This window comes from Triticum dicoccoides, chromosome 3B (genome assembly GCF_002162155.2).
Source record: "Triticum dicoccoides isolate Atlit2015 ecotype Zavitan chromosome 3B, WEW_v2.0, whole genome shotgun sequence".
NCBI lineage: Eukaryota > Viridiplantae > Streptophyta > Magnoliopsida > Poales > Poaceae > Triticum > Triticum dicoccoides.
In genome coordinates, this window is record NC_041385.1 from 447,925,058 (window position 1) to 447,948,096 (window position 23,039).

Sequence of the window (23,039 nt, forward strand, 5' to 3'; positions counted from 1 at the left end):
TTATAACAAAGAACTTGAACTAAGAAGAACGGGAGAATATGTTGGAAATCATCACAAGCACAATATATTTATTTCATACAGCATAAATGAGTAAAGATGATTTCAATGAAAGATCGTGTTTGGCAGAGGGTACAGATGGAATGAGAATGAATTGAAAAAACATTCCTACAAAATGAATTACTAACCAGATTCAATACTAAACAGTGAAGAGTTGGCCTAAGGATGATCCTGGCAGCTATTTTTCAATACAAGGAATCATCATGCTAGTGTATTCTTCTGACCGTAGTAACTGATAAGAGTAATTTCTGACATTTATACTTAAGTCTGGACCAGTAGCTAGTTAGTTATAGGGTATCAAATGAATAACACAAAAAATTTGTAATTGACAATATGGTATAAGTGGGCATCAGATATCAAATTATGATGCCAAAAACTAAACAGACCAAAATTCTATCTACGAAACTCTATGAACCGATAGCTGTCAAACTTCAGAGCAAATAACGTATTGGAAATCTGAAACATCCCATCAGTGATAACCGAAAGCAGCATGGACCTGAAGCACATAACTAAAAATAGTTTTTTTTAAACAACATAACTAAAAATAGTTGGCACTCCACCAAAAAAACATAGTTGAGCAGAGTACACAAAAAAATATCGATCAGCACAAAAGGAATAATGCTCATGTCGTCAATTACAAATTGTGGTGTAAGCAACAAATACCAAATTATGATACCAATTGCTAGGCAGATCGAAAAATTATAATGGCAACTTTAGAACAAAGGAGCTATCGAAAGTTTGGAACATCCGATCGGTGATAACTGAAAGCATCGCAGACATTAACACAGAAGTAAAAATAGTTGAAGTCCACTAAAAATGCATAATTGGACAGAATATTTCACTGAACAGTTTAGATCGGCACAAAAGGCTCTATGCTCATGGCACCTAGTTGTAGCCACAATCTTTTCCCTGCTCTGAAGTTAATCCTCAACACCACCAATGTCTAATTCTTCCAGCAGAGAATCAGCAACTTCAAATAGAGTGTGTCATAATAAGCACTACAATTTTGGAACATTCGGTCCCCGTTGGCAAGCATCACATGCACTGCTGCACACATATCAAAACTGTAGCAGACCGCTACAGAACATGTTGACAACCTTTTCCCTGCTCTGAAGCTTAAGCTAGTACGCGACATAAGCAATTAACACTAGGAGAATAAGAACAAAATGCTGCAAAAACTAAACCAAACACACTAGGGACCGAGTTTCGTATGCAAGTTTGCAGGGCTCGCCACGGCATCACCTCGATCGATCGCTAGTAGTTTCCGGTGAACAGCTCCAATCCGATCTGCGAGGAGACGTAGGCATCGGTGCAGGCGTAGTGGACCTGCTCGTCGGAGAGGCAGCAGGCGTCCCACGGGCCCATCGTAATCCGCCGTGGCTTCTCGATGGTAACCCCCAAGACTTCGCGCGCCAGGTCTTTCAGCCCAGCCTGGCGGAGCTCCGGGATGCCCATCTTTTCGGCCGCGACGCCGCGCAGGTCCTCCAGATTGAGCACCTGCAGGTCGTAGTCCTGGGCCAGGCGATTGGCGTCCGCGGCCACGCCGACGCCGACGAACAAGAACTGGTTGTCCATGAGGAAGCCCGACAGGGCGTCAGGGATGTAGTCGGCGTGGAGGAGCTGGAAGATGAGGCAGCGCTGGTCAATGCAGAGCTGCAGGAGCGCGGCGGGGTTCTGCACGCGGCTGTAGCTGGGACGCCACTCGACGTCGAGCCCGACGAGGATTTGGTTGGGGCAGCCGGCGTACGTGGAGTACACCTCCTCGACCCAGTCCTCCACGGCCGCGCCGGAGAACGTCACGGTGGTGGTGATCACCTCCTCCCCGAGGGCAACGTCGGTGACATACGTGTCCCCCATACTGGATCGCCTCGTCCGGCTGCTGCTACTTCCAATCTCCGGTGCGCAAACGACAAGGGTAAAGTGTTCTCCTTTTTTTCGACAAGGGTAAACTGGGTTCACGATAGGGAAGGGAGTACACCGCGAGGATAAGGCGTCGGGTGGGCATCTCTGGTATAGCTGGCCTATTATACGGCAAAAAAAAAAAATGATTGAAGTACAAATTTGAGAAATCAAAAAGGTTTTTTCTTTGACACATTACAGACGTATACACTCATACGCACACATATATACTCACCCTTATGAACCTTATGAACGCATGTACACATACCTACCCCTATGAGCACCTGTTGTAGGGTGAAACCCTAGAGGGGATATTTTCACACTTGAAGGGGGCAAAGAGGAAGAACACTCAAGAACATAAGGAGGAAATCACTCAAGTAAACCCAAATAACACATCCACTAGGGTAGCATAATGAGATCCACAAGCATACAAAGACAATTCAAGGAAAATAGCACTAGGGTAAAAGTTCTTCCCACTAGGTGAGGTCTTGATATCCACAAGAGGATCTTCTCCAAGAGGAGGGCTTGATCTCCAAGAGGAGGAAGATGAGCAAAGCTCTCTCTTTCTCTATGTAATACTTTGCTATCCTCTAAATGAGCTAGATGATGAGTACTTATAGGCTAGGGACAAAATACGAGGAAAATGGGGGTACAAGGGTCAATTTGCCCAAAATGCGCGCAGTCGGAGGAGTCCGGGCACCCGAGGTAAAGTGGCCCGGGAACCCGGAGGAAGAGGCGCCAGGGAGGGCCGGGCACCCGGTGGTGGAGGGTCCGGGCAGCCGGACCGGTCAGTGGGGGTGCACCCTCGGGCCAGGGGAGGCCGGGCACCCAGGGGTGAAAGCCCGAGCACCCGGACCGGTTAGGGGCCTCGCCCAGGCCGCGGCTGTAGGGGGTCGGGCACCCGGGGGAGGATGGTGCGGGCATCCGGGGGTGGAAGGTGCGGGCACCCTGTAAGTGCATCTAGTGCCACCCCTAGTTGGTTTTGGAGTATTGACGACAAACCTGGTTGAGGGACTAATGTGTTTGTGAGAATTGCAGGACAACACAGGTAGTAGTCCCTCCTTGATTCGGTTTACCTACCGGAGATGACCCCTAAAAATGTGTGAAGACATTGAAGACAATGGTGGTCTGTGAAGATATTCACATTGAAGACTATGACACGAGAAGACATTGAGTGAAGACTATGGAGCGCGAAGACTTAGTTGTTTCGTTGTTTCCTTTTTCTTCTTTGTTGAGTCATAGGAACCACCGCACTGTTAAGTGGGGTCCAAGTGAACAAAGTCAGAGTGACTGAAGTGATGCTCAACCAAATCCTATGTCTTCGAGCGAAGAAAATGAGAGCAAATCTTATCCTGTGTCGGATAAGTCAGCTTTACTTGTAGCCCAAGTCAAGCTACCGCGTGTGTTTGAAATCTGACCGTTGCGACACGTGTCAGTTCCTTAGTGACTCAGGGTCATTTCGGACAAATCCGGTTGGGTTGCCCAGTGGCTGTAAATAGCCCACCCCCTACACCATAAATTGGTGGCTGCTCAGAGTTAGTACACGGCTTTTGTCGTTTGAGAGCAACCCACCGCCGAAGCTTTCAAGAGAGAATCCTTGCGAGGACAAAGCCCAAACCACCCAGAGCCCAAAGAGTCTTTGGCATCACTGAAGTCTTTCTGTCCGCGTGATCGGAAGACTTGTTACACTTGAGGACTGTGAATCCTCCAGCCGGTTAGGCGTTGCGTTCTGAGCATCCAAGAGTCATTGTGGATTGTCGGTGAATGAAGTCTGTGAAGGTTCAGAAGTCTACCTTGAAGACTTACCAGAGTGATTGGGTGGGGACTAAGTGTCCTTAGCTCAAGGGGAATAAGGTGAAGACGCGGTCTTCTGAGTTGAATCTCAGCCTCCCTAACCAGACATACAGTTGTCACAACAACTGGAACTGGTCGAACAAATCCCTGTCCTTCTGAAGCCATTGGTTCTATCTCTTACCTCTCTTACTTACAGTTTGTCTTTGTGAAGTCATTGCCTGCTTGCATTATCTGTTCGACTTCACTGTGTGACTATCTGTTCTGATTGACTTCATAATACCCCCCCTCTAGTCGATAACTAGCCCTTTCAATTGGTATCAGAGCAAGGTACTCCCTTGTTCTGTGTGATTCAGTTTAACCACCTAGAGTTTAGCTATGTCGACTACAGGGATAATCAAAGTCTCCGTTGCGTGCCCCATCTTTGATGGCACTGAATATCCCTACTGGAAGAATAGGATGCGCATGCATCTTGAAGCCATTGATGTCGATCCGTGGTATGTTGTCAAGAACGGCGTTCCCAAGACGGGTGAAGGCGTCACCCCTACTGATGTCAAGAAGTTCATTCAACTGGACTCTACTGCCAAGAATATCATTTATGGTCACCTTACCAAAGGACAGTATGGCCGTGTGAGTGCTCTGGAAATGTCGAAGCTAGTCTGGGACTGGCTTTCCAAGGTCAATGAAGGTGTCTCAACTCAGCGAGATCAACGTATCAGTACTCTCCGCGACCTCTTCAACCGCTTCAAGAGACACGACAACGAGAATGTCCAGCTCACATTTGATCGCCTCACTGATATCACAAATGAGGTCCAAGCACTCGGTGCCACTGAGATCACGAAGCATGAGATAGTGAAGACACTACTGAGATCTCTTGACAGCTCATTTGACACCTTAGCCCTGATGATACAAGAACACCCTGATTTCAAGACTCTCGATCCATCTGACATACTTGAGAGGCTCAACACACATGAGTACCAGCTATCTGAGAAACGAGATATCTATGGCCCCAACTATGGCCGAACTCGAGCTTTGAAGGCAAAGGCTGCTGCTTCCTCATCTGAAGAAGAATCTGACTGCAGTTCTGGTGATCCTGAAGACATTGGAAAGGAGCTTGCTATGCTTGTGAAGAAGTTCTAAAAATTCACTAAGAAGAAAGGCTTCAGAAAGTCTTCACGATCCATCTCAAGGAATGATGAAGCCTCTGCCTACGATCACAAGAAGAGAACCTGTCACAAGTGCAAGAAACCTGGTCACTACATCTCTGAGTGTCCACAGTGGGACAATGAGACAAAGAAGAAGAAGAGCAAGGAATATGATTCTGATGACAAGAAAAAGAAGAAATCCTCAAAGTCTTCTTCCAAGTCTTCTTCCAGATCTTCATCACACAAGAAGAGCTCATCTGGCAAGGCCCTTGCTTTTGTTGGCAAGGAAATGGATTCAGAGGAGGAGTCAGCTTCAGAGGAGGCGGAGGTGGAGTCTGAGGGGGAGTCTGACTCGGGTGTTGCGAGTCTGGCTCTAGCTACTGCCTATGTCGCCAAGTCCATATTTAACACCGAAGACAATGGCTCCCTCACCAACACTGATGATAATGTCGAGGATGACTCGCCTCCCACCTACTGCTTCATGGCACGCGGTGCCAAGGTAAAATCACGTGATGCTTACTTTCAAACATCCAGTGAAGATGACTCTGATGGTGAATCCAAACCTAGTTACAAAACACTTGCTAAAATTGCAACTGAACAACAGAAAGCTATGGAACATACTCAAAAACTGTTAGACAAAAGCGATGAACTGTTGGACGCGGAAATGACCAAGTCTCAGTCCTTAATTGAAGACATAAAAAATCTTCATATTAAGTACCAGGAACTTGAAGGTCGACATGAATCGCTCACAACTACTCATGAAAAGCTTTCCTATGATTATCTTCAAAGGAAGCAGGAACTTGAGAAATTGAGATCGGATCATGAAGATCTTCAAAAGGAAAATGAGTCACTTCGCGCCCAACAGATCAGTCCCGCTCAGGAAGGATTTGAACCACCATGCCTAAAATGCATTGAGCGTGATAACGCTACTTCTATTGCTGAATGTTCTACCACTGCCACTGTTGCAGTATCTTCAACTGTTGATGTGGTAACTAACCCCTCTGCTGAGGATACCACTACTATTGCTGATGAGAATGCCAGGTTGAAGACACTGCTTGAGACAGGGATGTACAAAAGTCTAAAAGGGCATCAGACATTATGTGATGTCCTCGAAAAGCAGATTCTGAACCGAAACCCTAGGAAAGAGGGTGTTGGGTTTGAGAGGAAAATGAACGTTGATGGGTCATACTGGAAGCCTGAGTAGTACACCAAAACCACATGGGTTGCTGCAAAGGAACCTCCAGTTGATCCATCCACCTTATCTGGTTTCACTTCTGCTAGCCCCATTATCATTGATGAATCCTTTGATGCAAACTATAAACTGTTTAAGAATCAGAATGGTGAAGTGTTTGCCAGATATATTGGTACTAACTGCAGGAATGGGCCACCTTTGAAGAAGATATGGGTTCCCAAAAGTTGTCTTGAGAATCTTCCAGTGAATGTCATCATGACACCACCTGTGAAGAAGACAAACCCCATACCAAAGGCTTCATATGGTCCAAAAGCTTCATACAGACCGAGGACTCATCTGAGTCACCCTAACGTCAATGTTTTGCAGGGAAATCATACTCAGACCCATGAATATGAGCGTGTTTCCTCAAACCGCTATGTTCATAGAACAAAGAATTTTTCTGCTTATTCCTATGAGTATTATTCACCTCCTACAAGGCTATTTACTAGGAATCCAAAGCCAAAATTCTCAGATGCTGCACTTAGACTCATTGCTTCTAAGCCACCCCTGAAAATGTGGGTGGTTAAGAAAACTTAGCTCTCTTTTGCAGGGTAAGGTCTCCAGCCAGAAATCAAAGGCGTCCAAAACTAATGCTGGGGACCTTAAACATCTTGTGGGGCGCAAGATAAAATGCCCAAATGGTCTTACTATGTACTTCGTTCCAGGATTCCTTGACACTCACCCTATCTATCCTAACCAAGATCTGAATTTTCATGTTCCACTCGTTCGTCAAATGTTTATGCTTCACAACTTGCTTGGTGAAGCCTATCCCCCAAACGGCACTGTAGGCTACGACACCTCGTACTTCAGAATGGATTATGGACAGTGGATGCACTAACCACATGAAGGGCGATCGAAGTCTTCTGATGGATTCAACGCTACGTCCTTCAGACAAAAGTCACATCACATTTGCTGACACTGGTAAAAGCAAGGTACTGGGTCTAGGCAGAGTTGCTATATCGAGGGATCAGCACATGGATAAAGTGATGCTTGTTGAGTCCCTTGGTTTCAACTTAATGCTGTCTTAATGCTTTGTGACTTAAGCATGATTGTGCTATTTGGAAAATATCGATGCCTTGTACTAATGGAATCTGACAAGTCTCTAGTCTTTGAAGGGTATCAGAAAGATGATCTATATATGGTAAATTTCCAGCAGGACCACAGATGGCCGTATGTCTTCTAGCAAAGGCTTCAAAATGCTGGCTCTGGCATCGAAGGCTAGGGCATGCTGGCATGAAGAACTTGCACACTCTCGCGAAGAAGAAGCATGTCGTGGGCATCGAAGGCGTCAAGTTCAAGAAGGACCATCTATGTGGCGCCTGCAAAGATGGAAAGATGACTAGGGCCAAGCATCCCTCGAAGACAATCATGACTACATCTCAACCCTTCGAGCTGCTTCACATGGATCTATTCGGCCCTACTCACTACTCTACTCTCAATGCTACTGCTTGCCTCTATGGCTTTGTAATTGTTGATGATTACTCTAGATATACTCGGGTGCATATAATACTCTACAAGACTGAAGTGCAGGATGTCTTCAGACGATTTGCCAATCGTGCCATGACGAACTACGGTGTCAAGATCAAGCACATCAGAAGCGATAATGGCACTGAGTTCAAGAACACTGGCCTCGACCTCTATCTGGATACACTTGGTATCACACATGAGTTCTCTGCTCCTTACACACCTCAGCAGAATGGCATCACCGAGCGCAAGAACAGAACTCTTATTGAGATGTCCTGAACGATGCTTGATGAGTACAAGACTCCACGGAAGTTCTGGCCTGAAGCCATTGACACTGCTTGCCACATCATCAACCGCGTTTATCTTCACAAGCTTCTGAAGAAAACATCCTATGAACTCCTAACTGGTAAGAAGCCAAATGTAAGCTACTTCAGAGTATTTGGTGCTAGGTGCTGGATCAAGGATCCACATCACACTTCAAAATTTGCACCGAAAGTAGATGAAGGTTTTATGCTTGGTTATGGAAAGGATTCACACTCCTATAGAGTCTTCAACCTCTTTCACCATAAAGTGGTTGAAACTGTGGATGTGCAGTTCGATTAAACTAACGGCTTGCAAAGAGAGCACCTGCCAAATGTGCTAGATGAAGTACCTCCAAGTGAATCCATCAAGCAGATGGGAATTGGAGATATCATACCCTCTGAGAATCAATCTGAAGAGGAACTTGTCATTTCTACACCTAATCAACCTGAAGACAATGCTCAGCCTGAAGACAATTCCCCAAATGATGACATTGATCAACATGAGCAAAATCTTCGTCCCGCTCATCCTCGTGTTGCAAATGAAGTTCAGATTGAGAAGATAATTGACAGCTTGAATGCACCTGGTCCACTCACTCGTTCAAAAGCAACTCAAAGAGCAACACAGCTAACCAACTTCTGTGGACATTTTGCATTTGTCTCAATCTCTGAACCCAAGAAAGTTGATGAAGCCTTCATGGAACCTGAATGGATTCAAGCTATGCAAGAAGAGCTTCAACAGTTCGAGCTGAATAATGTGTGGGAATTGGTCAAGCGTCCTGATCCTAGGAAGCACAATATCATTGGCACCAAATGGATATATCGCAACAAGCAAGATGAGCATGGTCAAGTGGTCAGAAACAAGGCTCGTCTCGTTGCGCAAGGTTACACTCAAGTGGAAGGAATTGACTTCGATGAAACATTTGCTCCGGAGGAAAGACTTGAAGCCATTCGCATACTGCTAGCCTATGCAAATCATCACAACATTCTTCTGTATCAAATGGATGTGAAAAGTGCTTTTCTCAATGGAAAGATAGAAGAAGAAGTATATGTTGCACAACCTCCAGGCTTTGAAGATCCAAAACATCCTGATATGGTATACAAGCTCAACAAGGCACTGTATGGCCTCAAACAAGCCCCTCGTGCTTGGTATGACACGCTCAAAGACTTCCTGAAGAGCAAAGGCTTCAAACCTGGTTCACTAGATCCCACACTCTTCACGAAGACATATGATGGTGAACTTTTTGTATGTCAAATCTATGTGGATGACATTATCTTCGGCTGCACCAACAAGAAATACACTGATGAATTTGGTCACATGATGCAAGAGCAATATCAAATGTCCATGATGGGCGAGCTGAAGTTCTTTCTGGGTCTTCAAATCCGTTAGCAACGCAATGACATCTTCATTTCACAAGAAAAATATCTCAAAGATTGCCTGAAGAAGTTTGGAATGCAAGATTGCAAAGGATACACGACGCCAATGCCAACCAAAAATCATTTGGGTCCCGACGACAATGGTAAAGAGTTCGATCAAAAGGTATATCGCTCCATGATTGGTTCCTTGCTTTACTTATGTGCATCTAGGCAAGATATAATGCTTAGTGTTTGCATGTGTGCCCGATTCCAAGTGGCACAAAAGGAATCGCATCACTTAGCTGTGAAGCGAATTCTTCGATATTTGGCTTAGACCCCAACACTAGGATTATGGTATCCAAAGGGCTCAGAGTTTGATCTAGTTGGATTCTCAGATGCTGATTATGCTGGTGACAAGGTTGATCGCAAGTCCACATCAGGCACATGTCACTTTCTGGGACGATCTCTTGTCTGTTGGTCTTCAAAGGAGCAGAAATGTGTATCTCTCTCTACTGCTGAATCTGAATACATTGCTGCTGGATCTTGCTGTGCTCAACTTCTCTGGATGAAGCAAACTCTCAAGGACTATGGAATCCATCCGAAGAATGTGCCTCTTTACTGCAATAATGAGAGTGCTATCAAGATTGCAAACAACCCAGTTCGGCACTCGAAGACAAAGCACATTGAAATTCGTCATCACTTTCTCAGAGATCATGTTATGAAGGAAGATATTGATATCATTCACGTCAAGACAGAAGAACAGTTGGCTGATATCTGCACAAAGCCCTTGGATGAGAAAATGTTTTGCAAGTTGCGATGTGAGCTCAATATCTTGGAATCCTCAAATGTCCTGTGAATGGGCACACATCCTAACACTTATGCATTTTGATGACTTAGATGTGGAACACACGAAGTAATGTATATCTTCAATCCATGAAGACATACACTCTAAGTGTGAATACATTAATGGGGAATTTGACTTCGGAGCGCCACGATAATTGTGCGCCGTGTCTGGGTCTAATACTTCCTATACGGTGGGTAACGCCACCACCAAATTTTTGTTTGAAGTGTTTCTCTTGGCGTTATGTTTGCATAAGTTTTCATATTAGATTCATATTCATCCTTGGCTTATACTCAAGTTTATCTTCAATTGGTTGGATTGGACTAGTACTATATATATATCTGTGTTCTGTCCTCTACAACATTCACTTATAGCTATGGCTTCGTGTTGAATTTTTTGAACTAAGTGAATGTGATCGGACCCTAACCTATCTATGCTTCTACCTCAACTCTATCTGTCCAAGTCATATGCATTCTATTGAAAACTGTCGATTGTCTTCACTGAGACCCTGTCAGCTAAAGTCAATCTGACACACATTTATATCTGTTTTTATTGCTTTATCCTATTTGCCTGAAACCCGGAGAATTAGGAACGACCACCCCGACAATCCAGGCATGCGTGGGAACATGGAACAACTCCCAAGGTGTTGCATGCTTGCCATGTGTCCGTCAGATGTGAACCGCCAGGGGCACCTGCGTAATTGCGATGTGCCGTCTCTGTCCTTATAAATACCCGTCACGTCTCGGTCAAAAATTCTTCTTCCTCCTTGCCACCTCTCGCGAACCCTAGCGCCTCCGCTAGCTCTCGGCGACGCCGACGATGAAGCACTTAGCTGCCGCGACTTCCTCGACGCCGTCCTCACGCCGGTCGCGGACCTCGTCCTCTCCGCCATCGCCGTAGGTGTCTTCCGTCGCCAAGTTAGGGCACGGGAGATTGAACTGCTTGGCCTCCACCTTCGCTCCGTGTAAGTGCATCTAGTGCCACCCCTAGTTTGGTTTTGGAGTATTGACGACAAACGTGGTTGAGGGACTAATGTGTTTGTGAGAATTGCAGGATAACACAGGTAGTAGTCCCTCCTGGATTCGGTTTACCTACCGGAGATGACCCCTAAAAATGTATGAAGACGTTGAAGATAATGGTGGTACGTGAAGATATTCACATTGAAGACTATGACAGAAGAAGACATTGAATGAAGACTATGGAGCGCGAAGACTTAGTAGTTTCGCTGTTTAGTTTCTTCTTTGTTGAGTCATAGGAACCACCACACTGTTAAGTGGGGTCCAAGTGAACAAAGTCAGAGTGACTAAAGTGATACATAACCAAAATCCTATGTCTTCGAGCGAAGACAATGAGAGCAAATCTTATCCAGAGTCGGATAAGTCAGCTTTACTTGTAGCCCAAGTCAAGCTGTTGCGTGTGTTTGAAATCTGACCGTTGTGACACGTGTAAGTTCCTTAGTGACCCAGGGTCATTTCGGACAAATCAGGTCGGGTTGCCTAGTGGCTATAAATAGCCCACCCCCTACACCATAAATTGGTGGCTGCTCAGAGTTAGTGCACGGCTTTTGTCGCTGAGAGCAACCCACCTCCGAAGAGTTTGAGAGAGAAATCCTTGTGAGGACAAAGCCCAAAACACCCAGAGCCCAAAGAGTGTTTGGCATCACTGAAGTCTTTCTGTCCGCGTGATCTGAAGACTTGTTACACTTGAGGACTGTGAATCCTCCATCTGGTTAGGCGTCGCATTCTGAGCATCCAAGAGTAATTGTGGATTGCCGGTGAACGAAGTCTGTGAAGGTTTGGAAGTCTACCTTGAAGACTTACCAGAGTGATTGGGCGAGGACTGTGTGTCCTTAGCTCAAGGGGAATAAGGTGAAGACACGGTCTTCTGAGTTTAATCTCAGCCTCCCTAACCATACATACAGTTGTCACAGCAACTGGAACTGGTCGAACAAATCCTTGTCTTCACAATGCATTGGTTCTATCTCTTACTCTCCTTACTTACATTTTTCTTTGTGAAGTCATTGCCTGATTGCTATGCCTGTTTGACTTCACTGTGTGACTACTTGTTCTGATTGGCTTCATACTATCTTCCATCCTGATCCTACTACCTAGCTGCTATCAGTCATCATGCTTTAGTTTCATACTTGTCTGACTATGGCTTGTCTAGTGTAGTTCATCTTCCGCTGCATGTTTATAGCTCCAGTTTTCGTGTTTGTCTTCGAAACTTCCATGTTTGGAAGACTTTCATAAAAATCGCCTATTCACCCCCCTCTTGTCGATAACTAGCACTTTCACTCCATCTAGCAGTTCTTCGTGTGGTAATTAAAGTTTACTTTTTACTATCTTTTTGATCTGATAGATTCATCCGTCCTTACCAAAAGTGGTTTCTAGATCTCCAAACTTGAATCTATCTCATTCTGCATCTCATATTCTGCCTAGTCTATTCACTTATGCTTCTTTACAAGTTAGATTCCTCACTTGTACTTATTCTTGGATTTGTACAACTCTGGAACCAACTCTCATCATATAAGTGAATGTCTTCGCGTTGTGAGGTCAATGTCTTCAAACTAATTTATCTTCAAAATCTTCTGAGAATGCATATGACCTCTTCCCTTTCCCTCACACCTATAATGCTGTCACAGGTACATGTCCGTGGGAGAATCCTTGGTTCTCATAGTGTGCATTCATTTGCAAAATTCTTGTAGAGTCACATCAACTCACCTGAAGCCAGTTCTTGTCTGACCAGCCATTTGAAGCCATTGCATGTACTGAAGCCCTTCAGTTTAAACTTCATGGCAACTGAAAAGTCAGCACGAAAGGAAGGCAGACAACACCATGGTAACACTTCCAAGGATTTGCCTCTAGATTTGCACGAGCTATACAAAACTGATCCTGAGGAAACCTATACCGGCCGCAAGAATCGAATCCAGTGGATTCGAATATATTGGGCAGAAGAATGGTTCAAACACCGCTTCGTCACTGAAGAATATGTAGAGAAAAATGCCATCAAGGGACCCTGGGGAGATATTGCGTACAAAAATCTTCAACCCCAGTCCCTTCCTGAAGCCATCCAACGAGAATTCTATCCATGCATGATTCGCAGACTGCAGCCAGAGAATGCTGATCCTTCTTCTTTGCTGTGGTGCCGTGAAGACCATCTGTTCAAGCGCAACTACCAGTTCGCCAAAGACTCAGCTGCAAAGAACAAGAAGGCTCTAGGGCTCGACTTCAACCCTGGTCCTTCCTCACCTTGGGACGATGGCACCCGCGAAGCCAATCAAAACATGATCGGCCCCTTCTACAACCTTGATGGCCTCATCACCCACATAACTGTCCAAGGTGCCAAAGTGGATCATTCTGATGATGATGCTGACACAGATGAAGCTCTAGCTCCTACTCCAAAGCCGCAGAAGCAAAAGAAGACTAAAGCTTCAAAGTCATCTTTTGCTCCAAAACCTTCATGTGTGAAGCCAGATCTCTCTCGCATCTACAAAAGGCGTGAGAAGACACCAAAGAAACCTGTTCAGCGACTGAGTCAAGCACTGACACCTGCTGCCGTTCTGAGGAACGAATTTGAAGCCATTGACTTGTCTTCAGATGAAGAATTTGGCAATGATGCCCTTGAGCAGCTGATCAAGAGCAAGCAAGAGGCGGAGATTTTCAATGATCTGCCCCTCTTCGATGTGAATATCCTGCACACTTTCATTGATGAATGGTTTGACAATCAAGAACTCAGCTTTGATGATCTTCAACTACCCATCGGCATCAGCGTCTCCTTCCAAGGTGCCATTGCTCCTGAGCTGGCTCTGGCTCAGCAAATCGTTGGACTGAAGCACAAGATTGATTTTGAGAAGGAACAATTCAAGAAGCATGTAGCCAAGCTGAGTGTGGATGATGTCCAGAAATTCAAGGTGATGCTCAATGACCTCAAGGAGGCGTTCCGCAAGAAACATGAGGAAGCCAAAGGTTGAAGAGAGCGCATGAAAACTCTTGCTGCTAAGTGTGTTCAGGCTTACAACGAAGCTGAAAAGCACAAGGCCCTTGGGCGTCCTGGCATTGACCCCAAGATGGCTGCCAAACACAAGAAGAAGCACAATGTGGCCCAGACTGAAGCTCCACGGCGGGAAGAACCTCACATTGTCTTCCCAGCTAGCATGACAGGCTCGAAGCCTAAGGTATCCATTGTGGCTTCAGATCAGTAGAAAACCAAGGTAGCTGAAGCCGAAGCCAGAAAGCACAAAACCAAGAACACCACAGATGGTGCACCACCCCTCAAGAAGAGGAAGACCAAGAGGAGAGATCGGGCTGCTCCCAGAGAGCCCCTTGTTGTTGAACCCATTCCTTTTGCTCCCCCTCCATCTGAAAATCAAGAGCGTCGATTGATTGTTCATGAGCCTGCTTCTACAGAGGCTCCTGAAGCTCAAGAGGTTCCAATTGTTGACCCCATCGCAACTGAAGACATTGGTCCCCAAGACAATGTAGGAGATGATGAAGTCCTTCCTCAGACCCAGCGCCACAAGGTATCATCGCCTGTTCACACGAACAGTGAAACCATTAGTATTGGTCGTCCTCTGACGCCAATATCACAAGATGCCTCATGGGCTGATCGCCCCCAACCAGCAACCCCAGTTCAAGACTCACCAAGTACACCCCGTCCATCACCAACGCAAGGTCCTAGTCCAATTGTCAATGATGACAATTACATGGAGACCACACCATCCCCAAAAGCGTCGCCCGTGTATCAATGGCTTCGCAAAGGCCAGAGGCCATTGGTCTCCATGACAACCATCACAAAAGAGGATTCACACCAATCCAGCTCAGTTGCATGTCAAGTGTTTCCTGAAGACAATCCTTCTGTGACGGTTCCTGTATCCGTAGCTAATGCTTCTGAAGAGATTCAGACTGCATCAGCCGAAGAGAGACAAGAAGAGCTTGTTGTTACTCCTCCTACCAACCAAGAAGTTGTTCTCGAGGAGAACGTATCTGTGCCCGACCCTCCAGCTCCTCAATTGGAGGTTGAGAATACTGAGGTGGCCGCCAACATCGTCACTGAAGCCAATGACATTGTCATGATTGAAGACAATGTGGCACCTCAAGTTAACAATGTGAATGAAGCCAATGCTGCACCTGCAATGAATGTGCCGCCTGAAGCCTCTGCAAATGCCACTGCTCCTGTTCCGCCTCCAAGGCCCCACACAATTGAGAATGCATTCTACCAAGGCGAGCTTGTTCCTGTAAGATGGCCAATTCTGATTCCTCCGCCTGCTCCTGGACCTCAATTTGACTATCATGTGGAGCACAGGCCTCAGGTTCAGAAGCCAAAACCAAGGCTACCAAGGCTCCCAGGTACTGCATTGGCACCAGGCTCATTCAATGTCAACGGCTTCATTGCACACAACACCTTCTTTGACTCTGGCAAGAACCCATATTCCAAGCCAAGAATCTCATCCGATCGGTTCTGGAGCTACCAGTAGCGCAACTACTACTCCTGCATTCTGTACAATCAGGAGTGCATATTTCCTCATATGCGTCTGGACACTGAAGCCATTGCTGGTCTGCCCTGCCTTGAAGAAGCCCTAGGATGCTTTCGTGATGCTGGTCTCCTGGAGTTTGTCACTGACAAGGAACGTTGAAATGAAGAGCTTCTCCTGCAATTCTATGCAACCCTCCACATTCGCGGCTACAACAGGGATACAACGACATGGGTCCTTGAGTGGGTGACGGGCAACGTTCATCATGAAGCCAAAGCCTTTGATCTCATTGAGCTTACCGACCTCTCCACTCCAGGCAAATTGTATGAACCTGGTTGTCAACTTCACCGCGATGCATTGGAGAGCATCTTTCAGAAGCCTGAGCCCAACATGAGCCAGATGCTTAGTATGATGAAGCCACTGCCCCCGGATGCTGAGTATCCCAAGAAATTCCTTGTTGAAGACCTAGAGTATCTGCCCTGCACTATCTATCATATCATTCGGCGAACTCTATGGCCGATCAAGGGGCATTCCTCCTCAGCAAAGCTTGAAGGTGCTATGAAGACATTGGTCTTCTACATTCTGAATGGCAAAAGCTTCAATACTCAAGATTTCTTCATTTGCCAGTTTGCTGCATCTGGGTCTGACATTTTTGGTCTGAAGTTCTATGCTCCTTGGATCATGCGTCTGATCAAGCTCCACTCTGCCGTTGACTATCAACCCTCTGCTCATAACCATCTCATATTTTTACTAGAGGTTGACATGTCCATTGAAGCCATTTATCCAGAGCCTACCAAGGAAGCCCTATATCTTCACAATATAGATCGTCAGAGCTTTTCCCAGCATGTTGAAGGTGTTCAGGTTGCTTCTCGTGTTTATCCACTGGCCGGCAACACTCACCGTGCACGGACTGAAGCCACAGAAAGCACCATTGCTCCAAGAACTCGCAAATGATCCCGTGTGCTCAATGATCGTGAGCTTCTTGTGGCTTTGCATCAGAAGCAAGATAAGCATCATTACTGGCAGAAGCGGCAAATGCAAAGCCTGTTGGTGGATATCAATCGCATTCACAATCTTGCCACCAAGAATGCCTTTGTCGCTCACGAAACCTGTCGGAGGACTTGGAAGGGTTTGACACTGCTCAGTGCTGAAGCTGATCTTCAAGATGATGGCTTCAACGAAAGATTCAAGTTTGACTCCACTCCTCCCAGGAATGCGGTTTTACGTCGAACCCCGTCTCTTGAAGATTCAGAGTACTCCTCGTCCGTAGCCGCAGTCAATGCCAGAGTTATTGATGAAGCCGATGATGCTACTTCACCACCATCGACATCAGCGCGTGCTAACACTGCACCGAGTTCTTCTGCACCAGCAAACCTCAATGACGACCCTGCTGCTTGTCCTACTCCTCATGGGAACGAGTAGAGCCTATGTCTTCAAACCTTTTTGGTCCTTACTGACAAAAGGGGGAGAAGCATAGGTTGATAGTCTTCAAGCGGGTCCTGATGGGTGGTTGCTATACTTTTGCATAGTGCTTACAACTCTCATTTTGCTACATTTGGTTCTTTGAGTTGTAACACTTAAACTTGATGGTCATCTACTATTTTTTCTGCTATTCTGTGTGATGCGATGATAAATTACGCATATGCGATGATAAATCCCGCATGAACTCATTCCGCAGACGTCCATTTTTCATTATGCATATCATTGTTCCTGTATATTTGTTTATGCATGATGTATTGTCTTCATACGGTGAAGAGGATCTCCACAAGTACAACCTACCATGTGCATTTGCATTCCGATGCAAAACATTTATATGCACATCTTCAGGGGGAGCCTTTTTGCCATCTATGAAGACAATATCTTAATCCTTACAATTTCACATACTTTTATCCCCGTTGAAAACTTCAACCAGTTTGTCATCAATCACCAAAAAGGGGGAGATTGTAAGTGCATCTAGTGCCACCCCTAGTTGGTTTTGGAGTATTGAGGACAAACCTGGTTGAGGGACTAATGTGTTTGTGAGAATTGCAGGATAACACAGGTAGTAGTCCCTCCTTGATTCGGTTTACCTATCGGAGATGACCCCTAAAAATGTGTGAAGACATTGAAGACAATGGTGGTCTGTGAAGATATTCACATTGAATACTATGACACGAGAAGACATTGAGTGAAGACTATGGAGCGCGAAGACTTAGTTGTTTCGTTGTTTCCTTTTTCTTCTTTGTTGAGTCATAGGAACCATCACACTGTTAAGTGGGGTCCAAGTGAACAAAGTCAGAGTGACTGAAGTGATGCTCAACCAAATCCTATGTCTTCGAGCGAAGACAATGAGAGCAAATCTTATCCTGTGTCGGATAAGTCAGCTTTACTTGTAGCCCAAGTCAAGCTACCGCGTGTGTTTGAAATCTGACCATTGCGACACATGCCAGTTCCTTAGTGACTCAGGGTCATTTCGGACAAATCCGACCGGGTTGCCCAGTGGCTATAAATAGCCCACCCCCTACACCATAAATTGGCGGCTGCTCAGAGTTAGTACACGGCTTTTGTCGTTTGAGAGCAACCCACCGCCGAAGCTTTCAAGAGAGAATCCTTGCGAGGACAAAGCCCAAACCACCCAGAGCCCAAAGAGTGTTTGACATCACTGAAGTATTTCTGTCCGTGTGATCTGAAGACTTGTTACACTTGAGGACTATGAATCCTCCAGCCGGTTAGGCGTCGCGTTCTGAGCATCCAAGAGTCATTGTGGATTGTCGGTGAACGAAGTCTGTGAAGGTTCGGAAGTCTACCTTGAAGACTTACTAGAGTGATTGGGCGGGGACTAAGTGTCCTTAGCTCAAGGGGAATAAGGTGAAGATGCGGTCTTCTGAGTTGAATCTCAGCCTCCCTAACCAGACGTACAGTTGTCACAGCAACTGGAACTAGTCGAACAAATCCTGTCCTTCTGAAGCCGCTGGTTCTATCTCTTACCTCTCTTACTTACAGTTTGTCTTTGTGAAGTCATTGCCTGCTTGCATTATCTGTTTGACTTCACTGTGTGACTATCTGTTCTAATTGACTTCATAATATCTTCCATCCTGATCTTTACTACCTAGCTGCTATTAGTCTGCGTGCTTTCACTCCATTGAATACTTGACTATGGCTTGCCTAGTGTAGTCTACCTTCCGTTGCAATAGAATAGGGTTGTTTATATTGTTTGTCTTCGAAACTCCCATGTTTTGAAGACTTCTATAAAAATCGCCTATTCACCCCCCTCCAGTCGATAACTAGCCCTTTCACACCCGGGGTGTCCAGCGAGTCTCCGGTGCTTCATGTCTTGGAGCTCTTCCTTCTCCTCCTTCTTGAGGGCTCCATGTGTACTTGGAGATCCCTTCTTCATGATCTTATCCTCGATACCTAGTCATGCACAAAGTCTCCACTTGAGGTAGAAGCCATTCTCATATGAAATCAAAGGGAGCTTGAAGAGGAAAGAGGTAACCTTGGTTTCAATGGTACGTTTGCGAGCTCTCGTTATTGGTCCTCTGTGTGCTTGCGGTGGTGATGGAACGTCCATGGGAATGAACGAGGGATGCTCCGCATCATCCCCCCCTTGGGAGAGATCCGTCCAGGATCGTGATCTTCATCATCATGGGAAAAGAGAGGGCGTCACCTTGTAGAAGTGGACGACCACCAATCACTTATCATGTTGAAGCTCCAAATGGGCACTCTCCAATGTCGCACCGTCTTGTGATTCCTTCAAAAGGAGCAAGTACAACAAACACTTGAAAAAAAATGTGGTTAGCGTTAGTGCAAAACCAAGCATTCAAGAGGTGATTCACCAAACAAGTGTCGTCATCAAGCATAACATATGGTGTGACAAGGGATTGTGACATGTCAGGTAAGCACATAAATTGAGCAAAATCAAGGACATCATGGAAACAAGCATGTAAATGTGAGGTAGCGATGCAAATATGTGTGACAAGAGAATAAGCGTCTACCTCAAGCTTATAGCAAGCATGCATAAGGCACTCAACAAATGGTCTATGGTATGCATATGAAGCATTCACAACACCGAATAAATGAGGTATCTGAACACATGGGTCAAGTGCAAGATAATCCAAACGGAACATGCATGGGGTGTAGTGAATATAGTGTGGCACCCAACACAATAGAAAGAGCAATTGTTCATCATGTGTGAAGCAATCAAGTCGTGCAAGCTAGTAGTTCGAAGATGCAACATACTATAGGTAATCATGGCAATCATGTCATGTGTGCAAGAAGTGGGCATATTGCAAGCACAAACACAAAGCAAGATTAAGGTATCGTCATAGGCATTGGGCACAAAGAAAACATGCCAATAACAAGCAATATCTCCACCAAGCTTGCAAATACACATACAAGTACTAGAATCAATCGTCATGTGTAATGCAAAGCATGGGTCACAAATGCATGGCAAAGGCATAGGAATGTGCATAGCATGCAAAGTGAACATGACAATATGGGCAAATGATACATAATGTACAAGAATCCATAACCATGTGAGGGCCATGTAGAAAATATGCGCGAAGTGCTTGCGCGAATGGAATGGTGGGAAGTGTAATCCATGGGATCCCAAATTATCATTGCTCTCTAGAGCTTGTTTTGTCAACTCATGTGATTGTGAAGTTGACAAGTATTCATGAGTACCTACATAAAACAAAGACAAAGGAAAAATTGTGCGTGCGTGGTATATGTACACATCATCCATTATGACTCGCACGTGCATGTGTTGGTTAGCACAAAATATCCAATGTTCAAATAAATGAGTTGCATGATATAGAAACATGTCATCCATCATGAAATGATAATTATTGTGTTCAACATGATTGTAGCAAGTGTGTGGCACAACGATAGATATTTTATTCATGGGATGCATATGGTGCGCACAATCATGCGGATCATGCAATTCATATGATGTAGCAAAATCTTCTAATGGGTAAGAAGAAACTATGGGGGTCTCCTCATGAGCAATAACGGAATCATAATATGGAGAAAAGTGACAACATGGCAAACAATGCATGTCCGAAGCTAGGTGGTCATGGCATGACATATGAGATAAATGATGCAAAGGAAGCATATCAATATCATCACAAGGAAAAAATTCCAATAACCATGGGCTTGTCATCTATGCCATATGTGCAAATTGGGTTTATTTTAATGGCATATGCATAGTTACTATAAAGAGATTACAAATATAACATATTGCTGATGTCATGCATAGCATATGACAAGTCAAGAGGATTTTCAAACATGATGTGACCGAGAGAATTATCACAAGAAATCCTATGTAACATGGCATCACAACTAATAGACTCCACATGGCAATCATCAAACTCATCATAAATGGGTAAATCATCGCATGGGGAAGTTGAACTAGCATGAAGCGTGACAATAGGTGGATCAACATCATGCAAGCAATCAATGTCAAGAATGTCCACTAATGGGACTAGAGCATAACCTTCACCTATGTTACCTTTTTTATTCCACTCAAGTGGTGTAGGTGAGGTGGTAAAGACCAAGTCGTGGTCAATATCTTCATCTTGATGGAACCATGTGTGTGTGTGTGGGGGGGGGGGGTACATCATCGTCCACCATGGCCATCGTCTTGTCCAAAGGAAGGACGAAGTTGAAGGAAATATGCCCTAGAGGCAATAATAAAGTTGTTATTTATATTTCCTTATATCATGATAAATGCTTATTATTCATGCTCGAATTGTATTAACCGGAAACTTAGTTCATGTGTGAATACATAGACAAAACAGAGTGTCCCTATATGCCTCTACTTGACTAGCTCGTTAATCAAAGATGGTTAAGTTTCCTAACCATAGACATGTGTTGTCATTTGATGAACGGGATCACATCATTAGAGAATGATGTGATGGACAAGACCCATCTGTTAGCTTAGAATAATGATCATTAAGTTTTATTGCTATTGCTTTCTTCATGACTTATACATGTTCCTCTGACTATGAGATTATGCAACTCCCGAATACTGGAGAAGACCTTGTGTGCTATCAAACGTCACAACATAACTGGGGTGATTATAAAGATGCTCTACATGTGTCTCCGTGTTGGGGAACGCAATAATTTCAAAAAAATTCCTACTCACATGCAAGATCCATCTAGGTGATGCATAGCAACGAGCGGGGAGAGTGTGTCCACGTACCCTTGTAGACCGAAAGTGGAAGCGTTTAGTAACACAGTTGATGTAGTCAAACGTCTTCGCGATCATCATCGAACGTTAAGCGTGCAGACCCTACGGGTTCGAGAACTATGTAGACATGACCGAGACTCGTCTCTGGTCAATAACCAATAGCGGAACCTGGATGATCACATTGGTTCCTACATATTCTACGAAGATCTTTATCGGTCAAACCGCATAACAACATACGTTGTTCCCTTTGTCATCAGTACGTTACTTACCCGAGATTCGATCGTCGGTATCTCAATACCTAGTTCAATCTCATTACCGGCAAGTCTCTTTACTCGTTCTTTAATGCATCATCCCGTAACTAACTCATTAGTAAAGCATTGCTTGCAAGGCTTATAGTGATGTGCATTACCGAGAGAGCCCAGAGATACCTCTCCGACAATCGGAGTGACAAATCCTAATCTCGATATATGCCAACTCAACAAACACCATCGGAGACACCTGTAGAGCATCTTTATAATCACCCAGTTACATTCTAAAGTTTGATAGCACACTAAGTGTTCCTACGGTATTCGGGAGTTGCATAATCTCATAGTCATACGAACATGTATAAGTTATGAAGAAAGCAATAACAATAAACTAAACGATCATAATGCTAAGCTAATGGATGGGTCAAGTCAATCACATCATTCTCTAATGATGTGATCCCGTTCATCAAATGACAACTCTTGTCCATGGTTAGGAAACTTAACCATCTTTAATTAACGAGCTAGTCAAGTAGAGGCATACTAGTGACACTCTGTTTGTCTATGTATTCACACATGTACTAAGTTTCCGGTTAATACAATTCTAGCATGAATAATAAATATTTATCATGATATAAGGAAATATAAATAACAACTTTATTATTGCCTCTGGGGCATATTTCCTTCAGTCTCCCACTTGCACTAGAGTCAATAATCTAGATTACATTGTAATGATTCTAACACCCATGGAGTCTTGGTGTTGATCATGTTTTGCTCGTGAGAGAGGCTTAGTCAACGGGTCTGAAACATTCAGATCCGTATGTATCTTGCAAATATCTATGTCTCCCTCCTTGACTTGATCGCGGATGGAATTTAAGCGTCTCTTGATGTGCTTGGTTCTCTTGTGAAATCTGGATTCCTTTGCCAAGGCAATTGCACCAGTATTGTCACAAAAGATTTTCATTGGACCCGATGCACTAGGTATGCCACCAAGATCGGATATGAACTCCTTCATCCTGACTCCTTCATTTGCTGCTTCCGAAGCAGCTATGTACTCCGCTTCACACGTAGATCC

At 44.8% G+C, this 23,039-nt stretch overlaps 1 protein-coding gene across 1 annotated transcript; it reads right to left on the reverse strand.

The window, feature by feature from the left end:
• Positions 1-997: 997 nt before the first annotated feature.
• On the reverse strand, positions 998-2,880 carry LOC119279571. Its single transcript, XM_037560772.1, has 2 exons — positions 2,610-2,880; positions 998-2,078 (listed from the first exon to the last, which is right to left on the reverse strand). Exons 1-2 carry the CDS (start codon positions 2,878-2,880, stop codon positions 1,312-1,314), a joined length of 1,038 nt encoding a protein of 345 aa, XP_037416669.1. The 3' UTR covers positions 998-1,311.
• Between the last annotated feature and the right edge of the window lie 20,159 nt (positions 2,881-23,039).

Bases quoted from the DNA above. Each gene is read 5' to 3' on its own strand.
- LOC119279571 (XM_037560772.1), bottom strand. From the start codon at position 2,880: ATGCCCGCACCATCCTCCCCCGGGTGCCCGACCCCCTACAGCCGCGGC. The intron at 2,079-2,609 runs GTACCCCCATTT...GCCGTATAATAG, and splicing joins TTTTGGGCAAATTGACCCTT to GCCAGCTATACCAGAGATGC.